Below are 17,026 nucleotides of genomic sequence, written 5' to 3'. Positions count from 1 at the left end.
AATGATGACGCTCGCTTCTTGGAATGCATTGCTCGCTCTTTCATACGACTTCGAAGGTTTCTGACCTCTTGGTAATAAGTCGGCAGTATTTAATTTTGCAACTGAGGTCTGCAAAAAGGAACCAGTTCGTGAAGAGGAAGGGGAAAAGGGTTGTTATGCGCGGCTTCCTGTAGCCCCGCGGGCGAGGACCTCGGTATATAAGGGTCCGGTAGCGGGTTGCGGCACAACCAGCGATCTTGACGTTCTAGCATCAAGCCATCATGTTCCGCTGCCTCTTCGTTGTTTTACTCTTCGGCGCTGTTGCGTACGCTCACAAGAACCGCTGTCCGGTGGCGCTGGGAAGATATCCTTTCAACGACACTAAGGTAAGTGTCACTTGTGTTTGTGTACAGTCACGATTCTCGTGTAATTACATATTTTATTGCTATGGAGCTATTGGCCTAGGAAGCAGAACTCTGTTTAAACTATAGGATTGCCTTTCATATATTAAGTAATTTCATATTACTTACCTTTATATAACGGGTGTTCGCCTGGAAACAGGTTTCGCTTAGTACGAAACAGTTCGAAAAGTGACATAGGCAAGTAATAGCCCACTTAGCGGTGATTTCAGCGGATCAACTTTTTGGCAATAAAATCGTTGAAATCATAAGATTTCGCGACATTTCGCGGTTAATTATCATTCATTTCCTACATTGCCATCATGAGTCCACACCTGTGGAGTAACGGTCAGCGCGTCTGGCCGCGAAACCAGGTGGCCCGGGTTCGAATCCCGGTCGGGGCAAGTTACCTGGTTGAGGTTTTTTCCGGGGTTTACCCTCAACCCAATACGAGTAAATGCTGGGTAACTGTCGGTGCTGGACCCAGGACTCATTTCACCGGCATTATCACAGTCATTTCATTCAGACGCTAAATAACCTAGATGTTGAAATAGAGTCGTAAAATAACCAAAAAAAAAGCCATCATGAGATGTGTTTTATTGTGAGCGCAATTAAGTTTTCAAACATATTGCTTATTTCGTTAATACCAGAAAATCACACCCCTACTTACAAGTTCTGAAACTGTGGACTATCCTCTCTAATGTATATTTCAAGTCTTTTGAAAAAAATTATACATATGGTTAATTTCATTCAATTGATTAAATACTGTTGTCTTATAAGTAGAGTACTGCGTTTGGTTACTTTTAATACAAGTTAGTTAGGTATATATCGATCATACTAGCTTCGTACGGAGAGCATGTTGCAAGTCAACAGTTCACGCTTCAGTGAACCAAGTAATCTCCTCACGTGCACCGGTACTGTGTGTCTACATCTGTTTATTCGTGTACCTGTGTGTGTAAGTCAGTGAACAACAGAAATATCATTTGGATAACAACAATAACGAAGTATTGGATGAACAGTATAGAGAAGAACAGGTTTCACGGCCTCGCGCGGCCTTGAGTCCCCACCTCCGCGCGCATAGCCGGCCGGCCGTGAAACCTGTTCTGCTCTATACTGTTCACCCAGTATATGTTTAAATGGAGCTTATATGCAATAAAAGATGATTTTTACTACGAATAGACGAAACAAGGAATCAGGAGTCAACCCCTTTATTTTCAGTAGCCATGACATTTCGTTCAGACATTCAGTGAGGAAACTATTCTAGCTAAGATAAATATACATCAACTGAAATATATGAAATAATATTAAATATCTATGGCTATGCAATGTAAACACGCTCTCAGAGGCGCTCTGAAGTTATGTAGGACAATAAAAGATGCGTAACACGATATTAATTTAAAAAGCACATTAAAATCTCTTCCTACAACCGCTTTAGTTAACATTATATATTAGTCGTAGAAACATAATAGAAATCAAGGACTTAAAAAATGTTAAACCCAATAAACAATTCAGACCCCACATAAAAATTTTAGTCGCCATGGCTACCTGGCGCCCGGAATTTGTCTACCTGTAATTTTTACAATAAGTAAAACTCTTCTATATACTTTAGATCTGATTAAAATTTGGAATTAACAAATGAAAAAAAATATACATTTCAGTACAAACTTAAAATGAAACAAATTATGAGTGCGTGCTTCACCAATCTTTACAAATTCCAATCGATGACTAAATATTTAAGGTGTTTCAAATAAGAAAAAATTGCCTTCTTTCTGATAAAATATATTCTATTCTTTCCTAATGACGTTATTGCTACCAAATTCTTTTATTGTAGCACTCATTTACAACCGCTTAACTTTGTTTTGTTTTGTCATATTCACTGAAAAGCAATCCTGAACTGAAGTAGTGATGGATGTCACCGATACATACTCTGTATCTGTGTCTCTCTCTTTCTCTGTGGGTTGCAGGACTCTACTTTTAAATATTTAGTTTTAATAATTTCGTCTCTTTCCAAATTGATACACCTGCTTGTCGTGCTTTGTTAACGATTTCGTGGGAGGCTGTTGTAGCCTATGGCGTACACCATCGTGTTTTCCTTAAGTTTTAATTCAATTCATGTGCTTTGTTTAAAAAATAAGCCGGTTTCTCTTAATTTTTCATTAAATTCTGGATTGTTGAGTTAGATGATAGTTGAACGCTTGGATATTTCTGTATAAATGCTGTGTAGCACGTCACTTTTCCTAAAGAGTTCGTTATGTACGTGTCATTGTTCTATAATCTATGGTCCGTCCCGGGAATCTATGGAGTAGAAAGACGAAACAAGACATCTGCGCAAGTGGTATGTGGAAGGGCTAGGGCCAGTGACTGCTCTGGGGAGGTATTGCTTGAACGAAGCGAGCAATCGCTTGCAGGAGAGATAATTTCTATCTGAACTCTACTCTACTTTCTACCACGAGCATCTTACTCCTTAGCGGACTTGAGCTGTTGCTGCCCGCAATACACTCCGACATAGATAAACTCCGCCCCCATATGCGCGAAGTTTCTCCACAGATTCCTTGGACGGCCCATGTATGTACTGCATTACCACGAACTAAACTGAACTGCAGTGCACGGAAGTCGGCTGTGTACTAATATTCCAACCTTGACGTTCATTTATTCTGCGTCATATGCCCATGTAAGGGAATACAAAAACTTCCCACGCTTGATCCAGAGAAAATGTTCGATCAATAATAGTAAAACCCGGCAGAAATTACCTAAGAGAAACCTGTTTCCTGGCGTATGTTCTGTTTCGATATTACCTAAGTGGATTAGTCACTGATCTATCTCCTCAACAAACTGTACCAAATCTTACCACATTCATTGAGACAATTCGTCACTTAGGGTGTTCAGGGGAGGAATAGAGAAGGAAACCAATTTTTCGGATAAGAATGCCCTAACTGAACGTCAGGTATATATCCAGAATGCGAATTGTAATTTTTAATGGTGGGGGGGGGTAGAATCCTAGATAGAGAATATAACACATAAAATTATTATCCTCATTCGATACGACTCAACGCTTGGTCGCACTGAGTTGCTTGTCTTGCATCTTGATCTTAATAATTATATCCATGCGCAGGCTTAAAATAAGATGTGTAATTCCTAAGTTATTGGTTGTTGTCAGCTTGCCGGTATGATAATACATTAATATTATTTTCTTTGCTTACTTTATACTGTACTTTATAAAGTGTACTCGAATTAAAACAATTATATTTTGTGAGGGCGAGGATAAAAGTTATACCTGCCATGGATGTTAATATGAATGTATGAGAAGGGGATAATTTTCCAACAGAGGAGAATCTCCCCATCCCCCTTAATTTGTACCCTGCCTATATCATTCTGTTATATTATTTTATATATTGGATAGGAAGCAGGCTTAACTGGATATGTTTACAAACATTTCTCTAAGCTTTTTGGTGACTTCTGTTAATATTAACTCCATTTTTTTCGTTAAGCCAGCCCATGCATCTTCTGATCCCATATTCTGATAATACTGGCAGTTTACTTGTATTTGAAGGTAAAAATAATGAAATATCAACTTAATCTATATTAGATCCAAATGTCTTATCCCTGGCATGCAATCTATACATAGTGTCAAAAAAAGTGTCCAATATTTTAGGAGGTGTTAGTATGCATCAAAACAAGGAAAAAATGTCTAATAAACATGGATCCTACAACACATACTTTGCGAAATCTGAACACCTATTCATAGCAGGTGCTCAATGTGACGTCCATTGATAGCAATGCATTTTTCTACCCTACAGTGCAGCAGGCTATTAGATAATCATACCGTAGCTGACACCCCTGGCATGGAATACTGTTACGGCGCAAGGAATACTGAAAACAAAAGTTTGGTTGCGGATATGAGTGGCGATCAGCAGAGTTGGTGTGAATTTTCGTAATCAGCATGTGTGGGCTAATGAAAATTCCCATGCAGTTGAACAAACAAGGCATCAGCACGATTCTCAATCAACGTATGGGCAGGCTTTCTTGGCGACAGATTAAGGGCCATACGTGCTACCAGTTAAGAGATTAACTGGGGCTCGTTATCAAGACTTTATTAACTTATTGCCTACCTTGCTGGAGTATGTACCATGTCAGCAACGACTAGAGATGTGGTTCATGCATGATGGCACACCAGCACATTTTTTCCGCAATGAGCGTGAACACCTGACGCTGACATTTCAGGGCCGCTGGATTGATTGGGAAGGCCCCAAACCTTGGCCTGTTCGTTCCCCAAACCTAAATCCCCTAGACTTTTGGTTATCAAGAAGAACCAAGTCAATTTCAAAGAGTGCGTGATTCCTTACGCCGAATGGCGTACGAGGAATGCATTGGCATGAATGGACGTCACATGGAGCACCTCCTATGAACAAGTGTTCAGATCTCAGGAAGTATGTGTTGTAGGAGTCATGTTTATTAGACATTATTTTCTTGTTTTGATGTATACTAGAACCTCCTAAAATATTAGATACTTTTTTTAACACCCTGTATACAGAGTGAACCAGCCAGGGCTAGACTCCTAACCGCTCTCACGGCGGCTGATTCATACGTAACGACGCGGCCAGGGCATAGTTGAGCCCCACGGTCAGATAAGATGCAGCAGATAAAAATTGGTCCCTGTTTTGTGGGCATAGTTGCGCCCCGTTCCCATCAGATAGAGAAAGGAGCATGGCATAGTTGCGCCCCGATGAAATAGGTAGAGAAAACAACACTACGGAAACTCGAGTCTCATAATCAACCAACCTTATTGATTACTTATTGATTTAATATTTATTGAAATGAACACAATGAAGTTGGCAGTACTTTATTAACTGTTTTTCTACTGTGTATGCAGTGATTATCAATATCCTACTGTTAAAATGAACACCATGAAGTTGGCAGTACTTTATTAACTGACATAATTATTCAAATAAGTGAGCCGTTGGAATATGGGACCTTACCAGTCTTGACATTTTATGAGTGATTTTCACACCGTCTGTGGCGTATAGTGAGGTTAATTTAAAATGAATGTTAAATTTAGTGAAAAGGGTAAATAATTAATAATTCACAATGGTTCTAAGTTTCAATTTTCGAAACCCTGTACCATAGGGTTAAGATATCGATGTAGAAACAAAAAATACAGTTCATTTATTGTGTGTGATCAATAAAAAAGTGTTATTTTAAATAGCAAAATTGATCATATGCTAAGCCTACCTGATTTTAATGCAGCTATCACTGTAATATTTCAAAATAATTTATTTATTTTATGACAATCACTTTCGTGTGTACTATGCCCATAGGGGCGCAACTATGCCATATCCATTCTGCTACCTGATTTCTTCGGGGCGCAACTATGCCATGTCCCTTCTGTCAATAATTGAAGAATTATATACATTTTCTAATAATTATGTAACGTCAATAATTATTAATACACCTTTATTGTTAAAAAGTGGAGCAGCCCCATTTCACTGATGATTTCCAAGTATTATAGAAGGATTAAGATGAAAAAATTGTTTCATCTTAATAACTATTCAAAAGATTGCTCACCTGATTTCTTCGGGGCGCAATTGTGCCATGCCTAGGTCTCCCAATTGACCGCGGGGCGAAACTATGCCATACCGAACGACGCTATCATACGCGGAGGATTCGTTCCGCGGTTTGTGGTTAGTATTACGTAATGTACTTACCGAATTCACAATATGGCGCTACATGCTCAGAAGAAGGTTTTTTTTTTTCCTTCAGTGTCACTTCACAGATTCTATGGACGGTGTTAGCAAACTAACCCTCACCATAAAGTCAGGGGCGTACTCAGGCCTAGGCAGACGCCTAGGGCGGCAGATTTGAGGGGCCAGCTTTTAAGCTATTACTGTTAATTTTTTATATTTTACTCATAACTCTTTAAAAGAGTACATGAACTTAAACGCACAATGAAAAGGATATGAATAACATTGGCAACAATCAGTTCAAATTTAATCAACGGTCTATCAATGGAGAAAGGACAGTTTTTCAATAATAGTGTCACAATGCGATCTTAGGACTTTCTTTCAATGTTATGCCCTCTCACCTTGAGAGTCTCACGTGATAACATTAAAAAAGTTACTGGTATTATATTATTACTATACGCTAGGAAGGCAAATCTCGTTGCTCACTATCATAAGCTTTGTGATTATAAACGCCGCTAACTCTGTTATAAGAGTAGCCAGTATCAACACTCAATAATATCCATTCAAAGAAAATACCGCCAGCCATTGTATCACCCGGACGCTTGGCAGTTCAGTTTAATTTGAAACAGTAAAGAGTGCGGTTGTTTTGTAATTAGGTGATTTATATTTTAATATTAATTTTATGAAAATAAAATTCACTTTGCATGTACTGTAGTAACTTTTATTTCAAATTATTTCTTCATTGTGTTCTTCCTACAGTGAGCATATTGCAGTAGTCTATTCTTAGTTTTGCCAAAACTCAAACTTTTTTAAAACGAAAACCTGCGAAAACGGAAAAAAATTCTGGAACGATCGCGTTTCGTTTTAGGAAGGTTTTACTGTATTTGAAATAGTATATAATATTCGTTTTACTACTGGGTGTTCATTTCAAAGTGTGTCATGACGTCACTGTTGTTGGGTCACCGATTTGAAGCGAGTTTCAGTTTATATGTTAGAGAAGTTGCCTATTATTTAAGGCGTTCTTCAATCTGAACTTGAGAACGTGTACGGTATAACTTGAACGTCGTAGCAACAGATGGCGGTCTGTACGGTCTGTGTGCTACCATAACCTCTTTCGAACTGTTTTGCGCCGGCAAGTCGTACGCAGGGTATTTGTTATCATCGGTTGCGTACGGTAACATTCCACAACACAAATCAAATGCTCCGTGTCCATGTTGACCGTCGAAGTTAATGTCAACAAATACGTAAGTAATCGTCTTAACCCTCTCCCCATATCCCGACAGTACGTATTTCCAAACAGTTCACATTCCTGCCACTACCGGCGTTACCGTACGTATCGGCACGTACTCTTCAGAATGAACGCCGTACTTGCTAGCCAACTTCTCTGCCTCTTAGATTATACACCTGAGCTGCGGAAGTGTAGGAAGATTGAATTCTCTAGGCTCATCAGCTAGCCACATGACGGCATACAGCGAGCCAAGACACATTTTGAACTGAACACCCAGTATAAAGTTACCGATTATATAGTGTAAATGAGGGCTTTGGAGAAACCAACCAAATTTAAGAGAATCTACTTATATCATGATGTAAGATAAGAAAATACTGACCTTAAATTCTATGAAATTTGCATTAAAATGAAACAGCAATCTTGAAGCTTAGTTTCATAACGAAAACAGTTTTCCACCAAAATATCTTTATAAATTGGAAGTAGGCTACACAGTGTAGGCAATGGTTACAATAAAAATACTACCTGGTATCATAACTTGAAAATGTTGATGAAATGTCCCACTCCTCATGGAATGACCCATTAATGTTGAGGAAGGTAATGCTGGTTACAGTTCTCAGGCGAATGGCACCTGATCGCCGGGACGCCGCTCTTCGGCACCAAGCTGTCCCGCTGTGGCAAGTACACGCTGGAACGCGTCACCAACGAGGAGTACGACATTAGCGTCAAGTACACGGCCACAGGCGACGACGGCAAGCCGCTCGTGATCGAGGGCCTCAGTAAGGCCTACAAGCCCGAGAGGAGTTCTCTGGCGCTCGGGGTCTGGAGGAAGGAGGGCTCCGAGGAGTGGAACGGTGAGGAACACCAAACAGGAAACTTAAACTTAGCGACTATATAATACAGTAGTAATAAGAAGCCTTAATTCTGGCTTTGATGAACGCAAAGGAAATTTTGCACATTTTTAAAGTCACATAAAATCCAAGGATGCGATGGTTCGAATCCACCTAACAGATAGCTGTCTTTTGTGATTAGTCGCCGACTTTGAAATATTTGGGGGCAGAACTCTGCAAAAGAGTACGATAAAATTTTAATTGTTTATTTTTTCTAAAAAATCCCTTTATACATTTTATGGAAAATAACATCGTCTGATTTTTCATAAAGGTTTAATACCCACTGAAATTGCTTAATCGAAAATGGTTGAAAACTACGGCTCTTATGCACTAACTTCTTCTTTCCCTCTCACTGCTTTGCCACTTTTCGCTTATCATCAGGCAGTGCATTTCCGTTCCAAAACAAGTTAGGAATGTTATAGGTTAGTATAGCCTAGAGTTTCAGGGTTCAAACTTTAATCTTAAATGCTTATGTTTGGACGCTACGAAAGGTAAAATCTACTTCGGTAAATTATAATAATAATAATAATAATAATAGTAATAATAATAATAATAATAATAATAATAATAATAATGGAGCATGACAACTGTAAGTGGGATTGCTACTAAATTGAAATGGTCTGTCCAGCTACTTTTTAACCACATAAAGGCACTAACATTGCGAAACTAGCGCTCTACAAAATATTAGTGCTGCATATGACAGGAAATATAATTAGATCGGTGATAATACTGAACTAGTATATGAAATATATTATATTATAGAACGTAATAGTAAACATGATACACATTAACTGTATATGCTCTATATATACAATAAGTTATATATACAATTAATTCATTTAACAAAATCAGCTCCGTTACGATAAACAAAAATAGCTTATATATTCTGAGATTATGAAATTAATGTATTTTACCATAACTGTTAGGAAACATTTGTTTAAGCTAAGAAAATGTTCTTCCTACGTCACAAGACGTTAGTCACACAATTATAATAACAAAAATCAGTATACAAATTAAAATAATATTTACATTTTACACAACATATACAGAATACAGATCAAAATGAAATGAAATATAATATAGATTGATAAATTAAAATATTAACACAAAAGCCTGAATGAAAATGCAATCCAATTTATTATTTCATTCCCGTTTATTTCAGTTTTGTTTCGCACATTAATTTTTTTGTTAAAATTTATCCATTATCAGTAGTCACAATCACTTATCACTTAACAAGCAAACACCCCCGACGAAAATTATCAAAAGAAACAATCACTGACACTGGATATCAATAACAATTGAAGCCAATAGTGGATGAAGGAGTTTAACATTCGAGTTTTCTGAACGAATGAAGGTTGTATGTAGTGTTCTTTACATAGCATCTTATTTCAGTTTGTCTTGTCATAGAATATTGAAATACAAAGAGGATGAAAGACGTATGTTACAGACGTATTGTCTTTACACGCCGGCTAATGGAGAAAAAATGTATTTGGATGAGGTTTCACTGGAATACCTACTCGTCTTGTGCCATAATTATTTAATTACAGTAGTCCTTGCTGGTCTTCCGGTTAACATGCTCAAAAAATGGCCTTCGGATTCTAGGTTCGATGTGGTGGGTTTTTAATGGGAGATACACTCAAACATGAATTCCTCCTCGAGGAAAGTAAAGTTTTGGGCTCAGTTTCGTATATTCACAGCATATAAAATGTCACTGCCTCCGATAACGGCTGGAAGCTTAGTCTATTTGTAATTTCTTGCCCACGTTGAATTGCAATGTTGAATACCTTCTGTAGTCGCGTCATTAATTAAGAATACTACCGCTACTACTACTACTACTGCTGCTGCGACTGCGACTATTACTACTACTACTACTGCAGCTGCGACTGCGACTATTACTGCTGCTGCTGCTACTACTACTACTGCTGCTGCTGCTGCAACTGCTACTACTACTGCTGCTGCTGCTGCTGCTACTACTACTGCTGCTGCTGCTGCTGCTGCAACTGCTGCTACTACTACTACTACTACTACTACTACTGCTGCTGCTGCTGCTGCTGCAACTGCGATTATTACTGCTGTTACTACTACTACTACTACTACTACTACTACTACTACTACTACTACTACTACTACTACTACTACTACTACTACTACTGCTGCTGCTGCTGCGACTGCGATTATTACTGCTGCTGCGACTGCGATTATTACTGCTGCTGCTGCTACTACTACTGCTGCTGCTGCAAATACTACTACTACTGCTGCTGCTGCTGCGACTGCGATTATTACTGCTGCTGCGACTGCGATTATTACTGCTGCTGCTGCTACTACTACTGCTGCTGCTGCAAATACTACTACTACTGCTGCTGCTGCTGCGACTGCGATTATTACTGCTGCTGCTGCAACTGCTGCTACTACTACTACTACTACTACTACTACTACTGCTGCTGCTGCGACTGCGATTACACTGCTGCTGTTACTATTGCTGCTGCTGCTGCTGCTACTACTACTACTACTACTACTACTACTACTACTACTATTTCTACTACTACTACTACTACTACTGCTGCTGCGACTGCGACTACTACTGCTGCTGCTACTGCTGCTGCTGCTGCTGCTACAGCTACTGCTACTGCTACTGCTGCTGCGACTGCGACTGCGACTATTACAGCTGCTACTACTGCTGCTGCTGCTGCTGCTGCGACTGCGACTATTACTGCTACTATTACTGCTGCTGCTTCGACTGCGACTCTTACTGCTGCTACTACTACTACTACTACTACTACTACTACTACTACTACTGCTGCTGCTGCGACTGCGACTGCGACTGTTACTGCTACTACTACTGCTACTACTACTACTGCTGCTGCTGCGACTGCGATTATTACTGCTGCTACTACTGCTGCTGCATACTACTACTACTACTACTACTACTACTACTACTACTACTACTACTACTACTACTACTACTACTACTGCTGCTGCTGCTGCTGCTGCTGCGACTGCGATTATTACTGCTGCTGCTGCTACTACTACTGCTGCTGCTGCAACTACTACTACTGCTACTGCTGCTGCTGCTGCGACTGCGATTATTACTGCTGCTGCTGCAACTGCTGCTACTACTACTACTACTACTACTACTACTGCTGCTGCTGCTGCGACTGCGATTATTACTGCTGCTGCTACTACTACTACTACTAATACTACTACTACTACTACTACTACTACTACTACTACTACTACTACTGCTACTACTACTACTGCTGCTGCTGCTGCGACTGCGACTATTACTGCTGCTACTACTGCTGCTGCTGCTGCTACAGCTACTGCTACTGCTGCTGCGACTGCGACTATTACTGCTACTATTACTGCTGCTGCTGCGACTGCGACTCTTACTGCTACTACTACTACTACTACTACTACTACTACTACTGCTGTTGCTGCTGCTGCGACTGCGACTATTACTGCTACTACTACTACTACTACTACTACTACTACTGCTGCTGTTGCTGCGACTGCGACTATTACTGCTACTATTACTACTACTACTACTACTACTACTACTACTACTACTACTACTACTACTACTACTACTACTACTGCTGCTGCGACTGCGACTGTTACTGCTACTACTACTGCTACTAGTACTGCTACTACTACTACTACTACTACTACTACTACTACTACTACTACTACTACTACTACTACTACTACTACTACTGCTGCTGCTGCGACTGCTACTATTACTGCTGCTGCTACTACTACTACTACTACTACTACTGCTGCTACTATTACTGCTACTACTACTACTGCTGCTGCTGCTGCGACTGCGACTATTACTGCTACTACTACTGCTACTAGTGTTGCTGCTACTACTACTACTACTGCTGCTGCGACTGCGACTGCGACTGTTACTTCTACTACTACTGCTACTACTGCTACTACTGCTACTACTACTACTACTACTACTACTACTACTACTACTACTACTACTACTGCTGCTGCTGCGACTGCGACTATTACTGCTACTACTACTGCTACTATTACTGCTACTACTGTTGCTGCTGCTGCGACTGCTGCTGCGACTGCGACTACTACTACTACTACTACTACTACTACTACTACTACTGCTGCGACTGCGACTACTACTGCTACTACTATTGCTACTACTACTACTACTACTGCGACTGCGACTGCGACTACTACTGCTACTACTATTGCTACTATTACTACTACTACTATTACTACTACTACTACTGCTGCTGCTGCTGTTGCTGCTGGGACTGCGACTATTACTGCTACTGCTGCTGCTGTTGCGACTGCGACTACTACTACTACTACTACTACTACTACTACTACTACCGACAGTAATACCACCGACAGAAATACACTACTAATACTACCAACACTAATATCACCGCCACTAATACAAAAAACACTAATGCCAATCACCACCACTAATACCACCGACACTAATATCACCACTACTATCGCCAGCACTAATTCCAGCACTAATACAAATACAAGTACCAACACCACTATAACCACCACCACTACAACCAGTACCATTATTACTACGCCACCACTACCACCATTACTACTACTACCACCACCATGAGTACTACTACTACTACTACTACTACGACTACTACTACTACTACCATCACCACTACCTCTGCCAGGCAAAATAAACCTACTACTACTACTACTACTACTATCACCACCACCACTACTACCTTGACTAATATAGTACAACCACCACTATTACCATCACCACCAACGCCACCAGCACTTTTACCACGACCACTACTATCATGACCACCACCACTACTACTGCTAGTACCACTACTACAACCACTATTTTACCACCACCACTAGCGCTACTACTATTAATACCACTAGTATTACCAACAATACTACCAACACCACCACTGCTACTGTTAGTACCACTATTACCACTATTATTTTACCAACACCACCACTACCACCACCACCACCCACTACGACCACAATCACTGCTACTAATATCACTTCAATCACTACTACTTGCCACTACCACCAATTCTACTACTGTTATCTCTACTATTACCTCTACCACCAGCACTACTACTACTACTACTACTACTACTACTACTACTACTACTACTACTTCTCTACGACCGCTGTCACTGTCGCTTCTGCTACTTCTATTGCTGTTACAAGTACCAGTACCACTACTATCGCTACCACTGCTACTAAATGCAATTAAATAAATGTGGAAATTCCACTTCTACTGTTGTTGTAATGCCACTGAACAAGTCCACTTTCAAATTTGGCTACAATTTTTCTGCACAATGTCATTGTCATAGGCCTACTCTAGCCATTCAAGCGACAGTACGTAAAGAAATTCGACAGGATTGAAGTTCGGTGATCTCAATGGTCATCGAGTGGTTCGCGTGATAGCCAGAATTGAGACAATTTCTTACTAGATTGCAGAAATTTCCGTGAGAGCCATCGCTCACACATCTAATCCAACAAGAATGATATTATTATTATTATTATTATTATTATTATTATTATTATTATTATTATTATTATTATTATTATTTACTTATGTTGTGTTGACACTCACGTCACCGGACTTGAATTCCATGAACTTCTGTAGGCTACTTGTGGTAGACTGATCCCTCAGAACTCCTGTAAGAATTAAATGCAACTTCTGAAAAGTATTTGAATTTAATTGGTTGTGTTCAGTGATGGATACACCTGAACACGGATTCAGAAGCTGAATCTCGAGATAAATGTTTTGATATATTTTTATTATTGCGAGCTATTAAAACCATACTTTCAGGCTGTATTATTTGTTATTGCTTTCTTCCTTCATTTTACTTTTTAGGACAGGAATTTGACTTAATTTGACCACTGAAATCTGTACACAGACCAGCTAGTTGCAAATTTTGAACAAATTTTTCTGCATATGGGTCTCATGCATTTATAAACAATTGTTTCTCACCTGACAGGAGTGTACAAGCAGAGTGTGGTCGCCACAGACTATGACAACTTCGCAGTATTCATGGCCTGCAGACCATTGTTCGACCCGGCCACCAAAGGATTTGGACGCAGCATGATGGCTCAGATATGGGGCAGGAATGAAACCCTCAGCAAAGAAGTCCAGGACACCTTGTTGTCCTTCCTCGCCGGCTTTGATGTAGACTCGGAGTCCATTCAGATCGTGGACAGGAGTAACTGTGTCTAGTGGCAGACAGTCTTGGAAAAATAATCTCGTCCCAGGACAGCCAAACTCGTCAGAAAGAAAATTTGATGCCGCGTTTTAGGGGTTCAACTCTGCATCATCTGCGATTTTGTTACTTCTCCGAGTTATAAACATGAATGAATTTTATCTAGGTGTGCTTAATGCCTTTTATTTTGACTTCTGTTAATGGCAATAAAACTGATTATGTTTTTACAAGATTTGTAGCTGTTGTCACAGATTATGATTTTGGAACCCATGAATGTTAATGAAACTTTGAGGACGCTCTTATTTTGCATGTAAATCATCACTCTGGTTTTTCAAGGACACAATAAATAAGTTACGAATAATCATTGAACACTTATTTACTTTCATCTATATCTCCATTTCAAATTGAAGTGTAATGTGAGAACACGAAGTATGGACAAGCAGACAAGCAGTTTGAATTCCTGTTCCTCGCACTCTTCAAGATGGTCGTTTTCTTGGAACAGTGAAATTTATTCCTCTTTTTTCTAGTAGGTTATTTTACAACGCTTTATCAACATTTTAGGCTATTTAGCGTCTGAATGAGATGTAGGTGATAATGCCGGTGAAATGAGTCCGGGGTCCAGCACCGAAAGTTATCCAGCATTTGCTCATATTGGGCTTGAGGGAAAACCCCGGAAAAACCTCAACCAGGTAACTTGCCCCGACCGGAAATCGAACCCGGGCCACCTGGTTCCACGGCCAGGCACGCTAACCGTTACTCCACAGGTGTGAGCAAATTTATTGCTCCATCGTTATTTTTTTTAATTTATTAAATTTAAGGAAAAATTATAGTCTTCCTCTAATATATTGGAGAAAGTGTGTTTAGTAAAATACTTGATTTTTACATATTTGAAACAGGAAAGGTTTTTTTTTAGCATACTGTTCGCTAAAGTCTTGTGTACAGTAGTGGCAAAAAAACCGGACCGACCCTTGTACCTGATTTCAGAGTCTTGTTCACTCCAGAGCACGATAGACTGGTAACTAAGACTTTCGTGGTTCGAATCCTGCCTGGAAAGGAAACTTTTTTTTGTCCCTTCAAATTTATTCCCAATACTTTTCGATTACAGCAATATTTTACTACTTAATTAAGTTGTTATTCCCAGAACATGAATTTTTACCAGCAATCGAAAAGTACTTACTTACTTACCGGCTTTTAAGGAACCCGGAGGTTCATTGCCGCCCTCACATAAGCCCGCCATTGGTCCCTGTCCTGAGCAAAATTAATCCATTCTCTGTCATCATATCCCACCTCGCTCAAATCCATATTAATATTATCTTCCCATCTACGTCTCGGCCTCCCTAAAGGTCTTTTTCCCTCCGCCCTTCCAACTAACACTCTATATGCATTTCTGGATTCGCCCATACGTGCTACATGCCCTGCCCATCTCAAACGTCTGGATTTAATGTTCCTAATTATGTCAGGTGAAGAATACAATGCGTGCAGTTCTGTGTTGTGTAACTTTCTCCATTCTCCTGTAACTTCATCCCTCTTAGCCCCAAATATTTTCCTAAGAATCTTATTCTCAAACACCCGTAGTCTCTGTTCCTCTCTCAAAGTGAGAGTCCAAGTTTCACAACCATACAGAACAACCGGTAATATAACTGTTTTATAAATTCTAACTTTCAGATTTTTCGATAACAGACTGGATGATAAAAGTTTCTCAACCGAATAATAACGGGCATTTCCCATATTTATTCTGTGTTTAATTTCCTCCCGAGTATCATTTATATTTGTTACTGTTGCTCCCAGATATTTGAGCTTCCCCACTTCTTCAAAAGTTAAATTTCCAATTTTTATATTTCCATTTCGTACAATCTTCTGGTCACGCGACATAATCATATAAGCTTACTTTGTCTTTTCGGGATTTACTTCCAAACCTATCTCTTTACTTGCTTTCAGTAAAATTTCCGTGTTTTCCGTAATCGTTTGTGGATTTCCTCCTAACATATTTACGTCATCCGCATAGACAAGTAGCTGATGTAACCCGTTCAATTCCAAACCCTCTCTGTTATCCTGGACTTTCCTAATGGCATACTCTAGAGCAAAGTTAAAAAGTAAAGGTGATAGTGCATCTCCTTGCTTTAGCCCATAGTGAATTGGAAACATATCTGACAGAAACTGCAATCGAAAAATATTGGGAATAAATTTGAATAAGGAACAAAAAAGTTTCCTTCCCAGGCAGGATCCGAACCACGAAAGTCTTAGTTACCAGTCTATCTTGCTCTGGAGTGAACAAGGCTCTGAAATCAGGTACAAGGGTCGGTCCGGTTTTTTTGCCACTACTGTACATAGATTATTTCCTAAGATTAATTATCAGATGTTATGACTTATAAGTAGAGCCCTGCTTATGTTCACCTTAAGGCTTCAAGCGACCTGCAACAGTGTAGGTATGTAGGCCTATGGAGTATAGATCGCCGGCACCTGACCCTACTACATGGTTCAGTGAACATTTGAAAACAAAACAAAGCTGGGCGCTTGGAGATCAGAGCTGTAATAGAAGAATTTAGTAGCCAGCACTACATTAGGATAGAAGAAAATGTATTTTATCAGAAAGAAGGATACATTTTAAATTTGAAACACTTAAATATTTTATGCTCGACCATGC

General features: G+C 39.6%; 1 protein-coding gene across 1 annotated transcript; it reads left to right on the top strand.

The window, feature by feature from the left end:
- The first annotated feature begins 209 nt into the window (after nt 1–209).
- Nucleotides 210–14,743, top strand: LOC138707342 (apolipoprotein D-like). The gene is made up of 3 exons (XM_069836629.1): nt 210–365; nt 7,894–8,134; nt 14,164–14,743. Exons 1-3 carry the CDS (start codon nt 261–263, stop codon nt 14,397–14,399), a joined length of 582 nt encoding a protein of 193 aa, XP_069692730.1. The 5' UTR covers nt 210–260; the 3' UTR covers nt 14,400–14,743.
- Nucleotides 14,744–17,026: the final 2,283 nt, after the last annotated feature.

Source organism: Periplaneta americana, chromosome 10 (assembly GCF_040183065.1).
Source record: "Periplaneta americana isolate PAMFEO1 chromosome 10, P.americana_PAMFEO1_priV1, whole genome shotgun sequence".
Classification (NCBI taxonomy): domain Eukaryota; kingdom Metazoa; phylum Arthropoda; class Insecta; order Blattodea; family Blattidae; genus Periplaneta; species Periplaneta americana.
Note: the sequence above shows the minus strand (reverse complement) of the source record. Positions and strands in the feature narration are given on the sequence as shown.

Bases quoted from the DNA above. Each gene is read 5' to 3' on its own strand.
- LOC138707342 (XM_069836629.1), top strand. From the start codon at position 261: ATGTTCCGCTGCCTCTTCGTTGTTTTACTCTTCGGCGCTGTTGCGTAC. The intron at 366-7,893 runs GTAAGTGTCACT...TGCTGGTTACAG, and splicing joins ATCCTTTCAACGACACTAAG to TTCTCAGGCGAATGGCACCT. The intron at 8,135-14,163 runs GTGAGGAACACC...CTCACCTGACAG, and splicing joins GGGCTCCGAGGAGTGGAACG to GAGTGTACAAGCAGAGTGTG.